At 37.7% G+C, this 13,814-nt stretch overlaps 1 protein-coding gene across 1 annotated transcript in view; it reads right to left on the bottom strand.

Annotated features, from left to right (window-relative positions):
• Positions 1-4,272: 4,272 nt before the first annotated feature.
• Positions 4,273-13,814, bottom strand: part of arhgef6 (Rac/Cdc42 guanine nucleotide exchange factor (GEF) 6) — a 30,486-nt gene continuing 20,944 nt past the window's right edge. The window contains 11 exon segments of the mRNA XM_061685173.1: positions 4,273-4,849; positions 6,023-6,077; positions 7,174-7,273; positions 7,368-7,377; positions 7,379-7,455; positions 8,693-8,789; positions 10,891-10,911; positions 11,632-11,811; positions 12,274-12,389; positions 12,527-12,608; positions 13,485-13,571. Of these exon segments, the coding sequence (XP_061541157.1) occupies positions 4,706-4,849; positions 6,023-6,077; positions 7,174-7,273; positions 7,368-7,377; positions 7,379-7,455; positions 8,693-8,789; positions 10,891-10,911; positions 11,632-11,811; positions 12,274-12,389; positions 12,527-12,608; positions 13,485-13,571 (969 nt within the window). The 3' untranslated portion in view covers positions 4,273-4,705.

Genomic DNA, 13,814 nt, shown 5'->3' with positions numbered 1-13,814 from the left:
GATTTTGATTAATTGAACAAATTATTTAATAAAATACACAAATGATAAATATATACATCTTTTTTTACCATTTTTTTAAAATTTACAATAAATAAATCAATTAACCAATAATTTAATGAGATAAATTAATAAAAAAAGAATTAATGCATTTTAATTGACCAATTATATATATATATATATAATGGAAAAATATAGTATACTAAATATAAATACACAGGGGAAAAAAAGGCTAAATGTGTTGTCTTCTCTGTTATAGCAACACAACTGTTGCATTAGGTTTGCAGCACTTTGAAGCATTTAGAGTGTGCATTAAAATTAATGTACAAAATTTTTAAGGGCTATATTGAAGTATTATAACTAACGGTAATTGTTATGCCTACATAATGTAAACGTGGTTTATACTTCAACTGCAATAGTTTGTATTTTTGTCTGAGAATCTCACAAAAATCTCACATTAAAAAAAAAAAAAAAAAAAGATTTCTGGGCAGCACTGTGAACTCATTGAGGTTGTGGGTCACATCAACTCATTTATTGTATTGTAAATTACTACATTATGCATTTGTTGGAACAAGAGTTAAAAGTCTGGAAAGAGTAAATGTCACATACCAACAGGATGTGTGTGCACGCACAACACCTTCCATGATGTTGTCAGAAGACTTCTGGTATATATTCATAGGCGGCATGAATATGCAAAAAACACTAAAATAGGGACACAGTTTCCATACATCAAACAACCACACTTAGAATAGGAAACCTTTAATAAAAGAATGACAACATAAAGTACAGAGTGCTTCGAACAAAATGCAACAATACAATAATAATTGCATAGAACCTTTAAAAGCAGGCTTGACGTGAGATGAAAATTCCCGCTGCAGTGAAGTGCTCAGTGAGGCTGCAGATATTTTAGGCTATAAAATAAAAAAAACACAAAACAAAGTATACAGGAAGTAGAGTGCTCCTCTGTTGCATTTACATTGTTGCAGTGCTCTTGAGGAACACACGCTGCCGAGTACCGATTATACGATTACTATTATAAGATGAAAATTGGGACCTGCTCAACGGAACTGTACACATGTTTTGTTGCAATTCTCTCTCTCACACACACACACACACACACACACACACACACACACACACACACACACACACACACAATCTAGCAGGTGCTGAGGTCCATTATTTCTTTCTTGCGCTATTTTTGTCAAATTATGATAACATTTGGAAAAAATAAACAAAACGCGCTTGTAGTTCCCCCCCCCCCCCAAAACAATATACCTCATCTGGCGGCACTTTTAGGCGAATAAATCTCTCATCTATCAACGAGGAAAACATATAATTTGAGTATAAAACATATTTTTAAGCCATTATCTTTAATTTTTGCTTATTTGAGACTATTTCAGGGTGAGACACCACAAATAAATAAATAGAGCATAAAAAAATCCAAACAGCATTTAAAAGGTAAATAAAAATATATATTTTAGTAATAGGAAGTATTATTTTCGTACTCATCTGTTTGTTCAGCATCGGGCTATAAATGTGATTATCTTAATATTATTGTTTGAGTATAATCACAACGTGAGATGTGGCTCTTTTAATAAAAACCTGCATTAATATTCATTCATGCAGCTATTTAATAAATGAAACACGTTTAACACTGTTAAGGGGAAACTCTGATATGAATAAAAACATTAAATGTACAGTCCATAGCTTAATATATCGATGTCCTGACAGCACAACAAACAAATGATGGCAAAGGGCAGAAATCGTTGCCATGGTAACAGAAGCGCACACCAACAGTGGACCAGATAGCTTCCTCTTCAAACTTAAGCTTTAAAAATAAAAAATTTTAAAAAAGAAAAAAAAAAAAAAAAAAAAAAAAAAGGTGGCCATGAGCTTTTTTTTGTATTACACTTCCTGGTTGAAAACAGTTCACAGTGGCGTTCGGCGAGACAGGCGACGGGTGTGAAAACGCGTGTGTGTGGTGTGGTTGTGTCCAACCAATGAAGAGCAATGCATTTTAAACAAAAAAAAAAAATACAAGAACATTTTTTGTATGGAGATGCTTTTCAATGGATAGCTATGCTAACGTTACATATAGCGGTTACAGTGATTCCCAACCACTGCACCATCAGAGATAATGCCATGAGAAATTATCCAATTTCAACTAACGGGGTCAAACAATATTGTTTATTAACACAAATAATGTGTCTTTGGTCATTCCTCTATGCTAACGACAAATAGTGACAGGGAGAACAATTAAATGTTCTTCCATTAAATGGCAAAAGCTACAAGTAGCCTGTGTATCTACCTGTTGCCATTCATACAACCGAACACAGTGAACCCCCGCAGTTCGACAGTTGCAAATTCACCTACACCTTGGTGCTTTCTTGGAGTCAATGAACTATGTTGAAGTGACTTGAAGCGCTTCATTTAGACAAAAGTAGTGCTCTGCAACCATCTTGGGTCGGGAAACTATGTTTGAGTTGAGGAGTTTCATTTTGTCAAGAAAGTGCTTTGCTGTTATCTTGAGGAATCTCGGTGTAAAAAAAAAACTATGTTAAAATGAGTTGAGTTTTATTGAGACAAAAATGGTGCTTTGCCACCATCTTGACATCAAGGAACTACAGCACAGTGAAAAAGTATTGGGCCCCGTCTCAAATTTTGGGATAGTTTCCCCACTTTAATGTTTAAGATGATTAAACAAATATAAATATCAGACAACTATAACCCAAGTGAAATTAAAATGCTGTTTTTAAATTATTTCATTTATTAAAGAAAAACAACTACTCAATGTTACCTGGCCATGTGTGAAAAAGTAATGGCCCCCTAAACCTAATAACTGGTTGGGCCATCCTCAGCAGCAACAACTGAAATAAGTGTTTTCTATAACTGCCAATGAGTCGTTCACATCTCTGGAGATATTTTGGCCCAACCTTCCTTGTAGAATTGTTTGAATTCAGCAGAAATTGAGGGTTTTCGAGCATGAACGGCATTTTTAAGGTCATGCCACTGCATTCCAATAGGATTCAAGTCTGGACTTTGACTAGGCAACTCCCAAAACCTTCATTTAGTTTTTTTTCAGCCATTGACTTGCTAATGTTTTTCGGATTGTTATCCTGCTGCAGAACCCAAGTGCGCTTCAGCTTGAGGACACAAACTGATGGCTGAACATTCTGCTTTAGGATTTTCTGTTCAAGAGCAGACTTTATTTTTCCACCAATCACAGCAAGTTGTCCAAGTCCTGAAGGAGCAAAGTACTGTATATTTGTCTGATATTTATATTTGTTTGATTATCTTAAACATTAAAATGGGCAAAGTGCAAAAATGTAAGAATTTGAGAAGAGGGCCTATAACTTTTCATGGCACTGTATGTTGAAGTGAGTTAAGGGTTTCAATTTAGACAAACTACCAGTCAACAGTTTGGATACATCAATTACAAAGCCCAATTCCAATGGACATTGTGTAAAATGTAAATAAAAACAGAATACAATGATTTTAAAATCCTTTTCAACCTATATTCAATTGAATACACGACACTAAGATACAATGTTTATTATTCAAACTGATGAAATTTTACAGTTTTTTTTTTGCAAATATTCATTCATTTTGAATTTGATGCCTGCAACAAGTTCCAACTAAAGACTGGGAAAGTTGAGGAATGCTAAAAAAAAACATTAGTTTGGAACATTCCACATGTGAACAGGTTACTTGGAAACAGGTGCGTGTTATTATTGGGTATAAAAGGAGCATCCCCAAAAGGCTCAGTTGTTCAAGGTACATACAGGTTTTGGAGCAACATATGCTGCCATCCAAGCAACGTCTTTTTGAGAGACGTACCTGATTATTTCAGCAAGACAATGCCAAGCCACATTTTGCACGTTACAACAATGTGGCTTCATAGTAAAAGACTGAGTACGAGACTGGCCTGCCAACAGTCCAGACCTGTCTCCCATTGAAAATGTGCGGCGTATAATGAAGCGCAAAATATGAAAATGAAGACTCCGGACTGTTAAGCAACTGAAGCTGTACATCAAGCAAGAATGGGAAAGGATTCCACCTACAAAGCTTCAACACTTAGTGTCCTCAGTTCACCAACGCTTATTGAGTTTTCTTCAAAGGAAAGGTGTCCCAGCTTTTTGGGAGCGTGTTGCAGGCATCCAATTCCAAATGAGTGAAACTTTGCAAAACAAAAACAATAGTTTATCAGTTTGAACATTAAATATATTGTCTGTAGTGTATTCAATTGAATAAAGGATACAAAAAAAACTTGCAAATCGTTGTATTCTGTTTTTATTTCCATTTTACACAACGTGCTAACTTCATTGGAATTGGGGTTTGTATGTTATTTGCGGGAGCTTGGTCCCCGAATAGCGGGGGTTTCACTGTAACAGCTACTAAAAAAGCCCACATTACATACGAAGTACATATGTGAGTAAATTGAGTCATGATCATCATTATTTCAGTATTCTGTAAAGGCTTTTTGTGACATTCTTGTTTGGTGGTGTGTCTTGACATGTTTTTTCTCCTGTAAAATATGTGCCTTGGCTCAATAAAGATTGGGAAACACTGTCAGAGTAAGAGCTATATACATTTAGACTGTGCCGCAACTTTTGTGGCTTTACGTACACCTCTTCGAAGACATACTGCACCTTGACACACATTCATACAAAGAAAGACAAACACACACACACATCGTGTTGTGCGTTCAGTGGCCGCCGCCACCGCCGCCTCCTCCACCGTCGTCCCACGTGCAGTCATTCTTCTGCTTTGCGAGCTTCCTCACCACTCTCTCCAGCTCTTTGCGAGACTTTTGCTCCTCCTCCAGAAACTGCTTCATCCATTTGTTTTCCTGTTACAAAACACACACACACAGAGAAAAGACATGACAGATGAGATGTTGACAATGCTTTTTTTTTTGTCTCGGTCATGTTGAGAAAGTTACCGGCATACAGTGGAAAAACTGCAAAGTCTGTTCAAACGTTCTGGAAAAATATACATTATCTCTAAAAAATACCTGTAAATAGTGCCTTGAGATAAGAGTTAAATTGAATTCTGTGACCACACTCGTAATTCAAAACACAATTCTCAAATCATCTTTCCCCATTAAAATGAATGGAAATGCTATTAATCTGTTCCAGCCTTGCAAAAGAATATATATATATTTTGCAATGTGTACTTTAATAAGAAAACTAGCACTATATAATACTGTTCCTTATATAAAAAAATATTCCATAATGCAAAATGAGAATTAGTTTTTTTTGGCTTAAATTCAAAAGGACATTGCGCTGCTCCTTTTGGTGCATGCACCTTGGCCGCCTAGGTGCAGTATAATACAGAAAACGGATATAAATGGAGGTGGTCACAGCTCCTCAGTCAGCTGCAGTTATTTTGTTGTTCTTTGCAGAGGATAAAGAAAGCCTGTCTGTGTATTGCTATTATGTCTGTCTACATGTGTTGGTCCACCAACTGTGCTCAAATATCCATTGCTAAAAGTGTTATAACACCGCAACACCAATGCCATTTTTTAGCCCATCTATGGCGTTTAGCATTATGCAATAGCATTAAGCTAGTGGAAAAAAACCAGCATGTAGTCTCTTTTTTGAAGAATTGTTCACTATCTGCCAAACTGCTGCTTGTTGTGAAGTGAGTTGAGTTGTGTCCACTGCCACCATACAGCACTTGTTGTTTCTCTATGCTTTACTCGCAAGTCAAAGCAAAAAATAAAACAAAATATAATCGGCCGAATGACAGCTCCTATCTCGAAAAAAACCTTAAGTCGGGTCACTCACATCTCAAGGCACCAAGGTAGTTAAAGATTTTATGATAGTTTGAAGACAGAACCAATTAATTAAACTGTGCATTTTTTCCAGTGGGAAAATTTGTGGAAAATAAGACTCCATTAACGTCAATTGGGTTCCACTGCATGAAATAGAGTGCAGTTAGTGTATTAACCACCACAAACCACAACAATAAACATGTAAACGCTAATATGTTAAATCAAAACAATTAGAGAGACTAATACCTTTTTCAGTTCATGGACCTCATCCTTTAAAGCATATACCGCGTCAACCAGACTCCTGGAAGAAAAAGAAGAAGAAAAAAAACTATCACTGTACCCATTTTGAGTGTGGATAATATTACCAATGTGAACAGATTGGCCAAAAATGATAGTCTCAAAAATTGTGAAATTCCTGGTCATTTTACTAATTATTAGTGGTGCACCGAATTTTCGGGCAGCAAAACTGGCCCAAAGCTGCATTTTCGGTTTTCGGCCCCTAAGACTTTTGTGGCCAGAACATGAAGTTGTAATGTCGCAAAAAAAAAAAACAACACAGCCAGTGCACGCTCCTCTGGATAAAGCTCAGATGAGCCACCGACGACGAGGTGGAGTGCTCTGTGCGCGTATCAGTCTCGCTGTTTAGCGGCTATGGCTACAACGGTCCGTCCATGTTCTGACAGATAATATGAATAGCCAATAATAATGCGAGTTTCTCAGCACTGAACCAATCATGTGGCGCCAGTAGAAACATGGCAAGTCAGAGTTACACACACAGCACATTCGCAGCAAAACACTAACATTTGAAGCCTACTGCTGCAGTCGTGGGCGAGTGCTGGGGGGGTTCCCTCTGAAGAAACAACAGCAGGCTCAACGGATGATATCGGTGACAAGAAAGGGCCGAAGTTTGGCAGTGTGGAGTTATTTTGGCTTTGTGAAGGTCAAAATATTAGAAGCCTCTGTATTTAGTGTAGTCCTACAACACTGCAAACTACAACCAATCTCAATAAAAACAGTGTTACAACAATGCCTCATCAAAACTCAGCAATGCTATAGAGATAGATTTTGATAGAGGGATATAGATAGAGGATACAGATATTGCATAAAAAAACGAGACAGTCAGAAAGAGAGAGAGAGAGAGAGACAGAGAGAGAGAGAGAGAGAGAGAGAGAGAGAGCAAGATAGATTACTGGATAGAAACGGAGGGATACAGGGATAGAGCTCACGAGATATGGATAGCTAGACAGAGAATATATAGAGAAAGAGATATTAAAGAGACAGTCAGATAGAAATAAAGTGATGGACAGAGAGAACGCGAGAGGCAGCCAGAGTGGGCTAGCGAGATAGAGATCGCTAAATAGAGGTCGGTCGATGTGCCGTGATCGGCATGCGCTTACTTCTCCTCAATGACTGTCTGCCCGTTGCTCTTCATCTCCTCCACAATGATTTTTTCTTCCTCAGGAAGGAGCACCTGAGGCCCACACTCTTTACGCACAGCTACACACACGTCCACAAACACAGTTTGATTCATGCTCGTGTGAGCCAGCAGAATGTCACAAAAAAAGTGTCGTGATAGGAGATGAATACAAACGTGTGCTGGTAGGAGTGAGAGCTTGCTCCTGTGCAGTAGGCCTCGATCACCCGCAGGATCTGAGCGTCCTCCTCCAGAGCCACTGTGCCTGAACACAATTCTCCGATTAGCTCCGCCAAGTATATACTTTTAACATTTTTGTTACCTTAACAAAAAACAAAACAACATCAACAACAAACACAAAAATTCAGGCAGCTGGTAAATTAAATTTGGGGGCGAATAGAGGAACAATATTTCACATTATCCACACCGGCTACCATTGTAGTCCTTCATTTCTAAGTGTATACAGTGAACTCCATATTTGTGGTTCCGCATTTACTCAAGACCAAATAAAGGTCAATAAAATTACTTTGGCACCATTCTGTAGCATCTTGGTGCCAATGAACTATGTTGAAGTGAGTTAAGGAGTTAGATGGGGCATCAATTATACACAGATTTTTGCTATTCGTGTCAGGACTTGGTTCCCACACTGTAATACATTAATGACAAAATTTAAGTACTGTATTTGCACAATGTTGGCATTTATGGAGGAGTACAATTTGCCACTGATCCAAATTACGATTGCTATGAGTGTTAAAAGAGAAAGTGGCTGGGGAGAGGGAAGTCTGGGCTTCCTTTTAAAGCTTCTACCCCCACAACCCAACCCCGGATAAGCGAAAGAAAATGGATGGATGGATAAATGGAGGCTCACTGTAGTGTTACTTTAACCAGCTATAGAAATACAATGAGTCATAGTCAAAATTACGCCAACATAGTGGACCTAGCGGTTAGTGTGTCTGCCTCGCAGTTCTGAGGTTTGGAGTTTGAACTTCAGATGCGAGTTTGCTTGTCCTTCTCGTGATTGCGTGGGTCTTCTGCGGGTTACTCTGGCTTCCTCCCACATTCCAAAAAACATGCATGTTAACTTCATTGATTGTCGCTGTGAGAATCCAGAAATGCGCATCATGTACACATTCTGCTCTCGTCTTTTTTTTTGCTTGCAATGAAAAAATCTAACTAAAAATACAAAAATAACCGACCGAACAACAGCTTATATCTTGAAAAAAAAATCCTAAATCTGGTGACTCGTATCTCTAGGCACCATTGTACATCGACAAACATAAACCCCCAAATTTTTTTTTTTTAAATCCAGCAAACATACAAACTCCACACGGGAGGAAACCGAGAGTCAAACCCCAAATTTTACACCAGTGACGAAGGCATGCTAACCACTCATTAATTGTGCTGCCTGAATCCATTCAATTTTCATTATTTCTTACAGGAAAAAATATTAAGAATAAATAATTTTTTTTAATTTTTTTTTTTTAAGAGTTAGTAATTCTTACTTCTCCTCGTGTGAACCTCGTCATCTGAAGGCTTCCTGTCCTTCTTCCTATTTCCAGGCAGGAACTTCTTCATGGGCCGCGGGCTCTTGCTTGAGTCCTGCGGGAGCGAATAGAGGAAAGTCTGTGACTCTCATTAGGCTCCCCTGAAAAGAAGCCAAGACTCCAACCAAATCAATGCACAAGCTCTCAAAGACTTAAAGGACAAAAACGCAGCAAGCGCATGGCGACGGCTGTGACCAAAGCGGGCAGGTATTCACACCATGATAAAACCCTTTTTCTGTAGCCCTGCAGCGATAACGCATTTGTAGCGAAATCAACTCCACATTTCCTCAATGTATCATCACGTCAAAGGCCTTTCACACAGAGTCAGTGCAGGAAAGAAATTAAACACAAAAGCTTTACAATGGACGACATATTTGCAAAGCAATGGGAAGGAAGTGAGAGTTAACATTGACACAACTTGTTTTGTTTGAAGAAAGTTTAATGTCTGAAAAATCATAGTTACTGATGACTCCATGATCACTTGTATCTTAAATTATCTTTACCCATTGAGAAAAATGGAAATGCCATTATTTATTTCAGCCACCAACAAAAATCTTAACATTTGTTTTTAAGAAACATAGCACTCTAGAGTATTGTACTTTATTAAAAAAAAAAGTAACAACATAATTAAAAAGAAAGTAAAGAATTAAAAACTGTGCATCATGATTTCATAATGCCCATCGACACTGTGCCCCTTCTGTTGTGCGCGACTCGGCCACTGGGGTCAGTATAATACAGATTAGGGCTGGGCGATTAATTGAAACGTAATCCTGATTTCGATTTTGGCTTCTCACCATCACAAAAACGTTATAATAATATATTTTTTTAAATAATTAATGTGCCGAATGGAGCAATAAGTATTTCTGCAAGTTCTGGTGTTGTAAAAGCACCCTGAATGCACCTGTTTGGCTTGTAGCAAGCCTGTGACATGTTATTTTGTATTCTCTGAGCTAAATTGTTTATTTACACCCCAGTTGGAGTTTACTGTAAAACCAAACACAAAATAAAAATAATTACACACATTGTATATTTACACAGAACACAAACTTAGTTCTAGAAACATAGCCAACTTTATGCCAACACTCAATGGAAAACGCGATTTAAAGGGCTAACTAAAATCTGCGTTAGAAGTAAAAGGAGGGATTAATCTTCAAATAACAAATATTCACACTAACACTGCAGTAAAACATACAAACAGGTAATATAACAATACTCACCAGCATATACTGTATTCTTTCTGATCTCTTAAAAACGAGTTACAAACCTGATTTACAGTCGGGACGTGTAAAACGTAAATTAAAACAAAGACCATGTGCAAATTATTTTCAAACTATATTCAGTTCAATGCAATACAAAGACAAGATATTTAATGTTCAAATTGATAAACTTGAGGTTTTTTGCAAATATTCACTCATTTTGAATTTGATGCCTGCAACACGTTCCAAGAAAGCTGGTATGTTTACCACTATGTTACATCACCTTTCCTTTTAACAACACTCAATAATCGTTTGGGAACTATGCATCTTATTTGTTTTTAATTCCTATTACTTAAATATATTATTCATTTACATGTTCCTCATTTATTTTTTGCTTGTTTTTTGGGGGGTTAATTTAAAATTGAGTTTTGGTAGTTGAATAAAAACAATGAAGTCAATGAATAATTGTGATTTTAAATTGTGATTTCAATATTGATCAAAATAATCATGATTTTTTTTTTCCATAATTGCCCAGCCCTAATGCAGATAATCATAAAACAAAAAGAGGCTCACAACTAAGTGACTCAGTAAGCTGCAGTATTAAGGCATTTTACACCGAGGATAAAGAATTGATCCCTGTTAGCGCTCTCATATTTTCTCCCTGCATGTGTTGCACACAAATTATGTGTGTGTTTTAATATATTTGACCAATAAATGTGATTCTAATTCTAAAAAAAACGTTTTTCTTCTTGGGAATCTCTAGAACTATAACAGCAACCAAAAGGTGTAGCTTCTGCTCTTGAATGGAGCATTTCAGTGCAGGAAATAACACAGCAGACGTGCAGGCTTTCACAGGAAACCACGTTGAAGGAGGAGGAGCGATGTCAGTTCAACACTCGGGATTACAAACACAATACCCCACAAATTCACACATACACAAACACAGGAATCTAACCTTACCTTCATGATATAAGACATCCTCTACAGAAGACACAGTGGAGAAAGAGAGAAGAAGTGCGTAAAAATATGACGGGAGAAAGTGCAGTGCAGAGTTAATAGTGTCAACATTTGCACACCACAGAAACACCCTCCACATTTTTGGGCTGGATTGTTTATGGTGGTGACGAGATGGAGAGAAGGGAAATAAATGCATTGTGGGACTAAAACATGCCAAATGTGGATTCAACTTGATTCAGTTCGTTTGACAGCATTTTGATTCACGGACGGCGGTCATGCAAGTAGAAGGAGCACATGCAAAAGAAATAAATGGTTTGTTAATGCTGCAAAAATAAATAACATTTAAAAGTGAGCAAGAACCATTTTAATATTAAGATAAACTATTTAGCAATTTTTTTCCACAACATTGGTTAGTTGAATGGGACAAATTCCTTGTGTGTTTTGTAACGTACTTGGCCAATAAAGCTGATTCTGACTCTGAAATCTGCTTAATATTTTGTATTCATTCATCTAAATATAAATTGATTGATTGAAATAATAAAAGTTAAAATAAAGCATTTATTATAGTATTATTTAAATAAAATATTTTACATATTTAATATACACTAACTTTTTTCCTTATAAGTAACGAGTTTAAAAATGAGCAAGAATTATTTTATGGCCTGGCTCATCAAGTCCGATTTAAAAATCAAACGTGGCCTGTGAGCACTAAAGTTTGCCCACCCCTGCTCTCCAACCTCTTACCTCTTTGTAACCCAGTGCGGCCGACGGTTTGAGGGGAGGCGCTGGGCGCAGGCAGCTGAGTGACCAGGGCTTGCTCATCTTTGGTGGTTCCAGGGGCCCACGGCTGAGGGCGCTGAAGCTGCCAAGGTGGGACAAGTGGGTAGGGGTGCCCACCATGCTAAGAGGCTTTCCCTCCACAGTCTGTATGGGAGAAACAAACGCAGAAGAGTACAGTCGATGAAGGTTCTCCACACAGTGTGCATTAGTTTTGTGTGGCATCCATTTTGTGCTACATGGAGGTGTTTTAAATGCATGTGCTGACCTTTGAGCAAGAAGTCCTAAGTAAATTTCATCTAAATATCACTCACAAAGAGGACTCATAAAGTGCTTTATTTGGTTACATACAAAAAGGGTAATGTTGTAAGATGAGTTTGAAATTATAGTGTTTTGGGATCATGGTTTGTGGAATATTTACAGTTTAAACACAGGTGTGTTGATGTGTGTCTCGAAGGGACGTGGCCTAGTGAGGTCGGCCGTTTACCACGCTTTTAGTTTAGTGTAAGCGCCTACTCCATGTTTCTTGCAAATGTTTTCATTTTGTATTTGCGTGTTTGAATGTTTGTCCTATTCAATAAACGGCTGAACGGTTTCTCAAGCGCAAACCTTCAAGATGGTGCCTGCTGGGCTGCCTCCTTTACTAAATGGCTGCAGGTGCTCGAGCCATTCCTGCAGCTCCTGGGCACTGCTGCAAAACACTGTCACACGCTCCATCATGCTTCCTGTGGAACACACACCCACACACACATTTATAGAGTTGAAAGAGGCCACATCCACTTCTGGGAATGCCTCTGTCTTTTGTAGAAGTGACGGCTAAAGAAATCCAAAATAGCTCCAACACTTCAACATATGTACAAACCTGTGATCTCAAAAGCATAGTGTGCAATATCCACATCCTCCACGAGTCTTGTTACAGTGGTGCCTGTTAGTGGCAGTCGTCCCTAAAGTGATAAAAATAAATATGAGACATTAAATCATAGTTAAGCACCAGAAGCCATTTGTATTGTATTGCCCACTGAGATATATATCGATGATGAAGAACCAACGACAAACTAAATGTTCTGGATTTTGTTGATTTTGAAGGACACATTAGGTCTAAATGATTCTTTTTGAAGAACTGTTCACTATCAGCCAAACTGCACACCGCATACACAGGGTAGGACGGAAGAGTATAGTATACAACAGGCTGGTATTTTTAAGCGATCAACACAAGATGTTACTAGAAGATAAAGCAAAAGGGTCAAATCGGTAGATGTGGTGTAAAGCAATTTGACAACCAAATTTTACAAGCAATCGTCTACCTTTCAGGGATTATTGTTCGCTGATACGACGAGAGCACGAATGATTTTGAAGAAGTATTCAATTTAAGATGCTTAAGGAAGTTCTGTGGTTGTTTTAAATACACAAAACACAGTAGTGTCTTTGTCATATGTTTAGTTCTGCAGTAAATTTCAGCTGGGAGTGGTATTAAATAGCTTGAAGCATCTTTTTGAAGAATTGTTCACAAACAGCCAATTGCTGCTTGCTGTGAAGTGAGTTGGGTTGAGTTCACTACCACCAAACAACGTCACAAGATTTTCCTCGCAACTCACAGCAAAAAAATAAAAAATAATAAAATAACATTTAAAAAGAAATGTAAAAATTGACCGAACAACGGCTCATGCCTTGAAAAACTCATAAAATCGGGTCAGTCGTATCTCAAGGCACCACTGTATTAAATGTGGTTGCATGGCTTAAATGAACATGTCTGCCAAACACGAAAAAAAAATCTTAGGTATCGCTTTTGTACGAGCAGATCATGCGTCATAGCTACTTGCCTGATAAATGAAGCCACTCATCCTCGGACTGGTGGAGAGCATCACTAGCACATTGGGGAAAAGCATCAAGTAGCGCTCATCTTTGTCCTAAAAGAGACACATTATCATTATGGCACAAATAGCATTTTCTCTAGGTTTGCCTATATCACAGTTCATCTTTTCCATCCCTGCTGTAATGCAGATTTTAAAGCTGAGGCTGGTGTTTTTTTAAAGTATAGAAAGGCATGTAAAAATTTTATTAAATTCAACTTTATTTAAATAACACCAAATCAAAACAGAAATTGTCCTACAGCACTTTACATATGAAGCAGGTCTAGAAACAAACATAAC

The sequence above is a fragment of the Phycodurus eques genome, chromosome 9 (assembly GCF_024500275.1).
Source record: "Phycodurus eques isolate BA_2022a chromosome 9, UOR_Pequ_1.1, whole genome shotgun sequence".
Classification (NCBI taxonomy): Eukaryota; Metazoa; Chordata; class Actinopteri; order Syngnathiformes; family Syngnathidae; genus Phycodurus; species Phycodurus eques.
The sequence above is the reverse complement of the archived record's forward strand: the minus strand, read 5'-3'. Positions and strand labels throughout refer to the sequence as shown.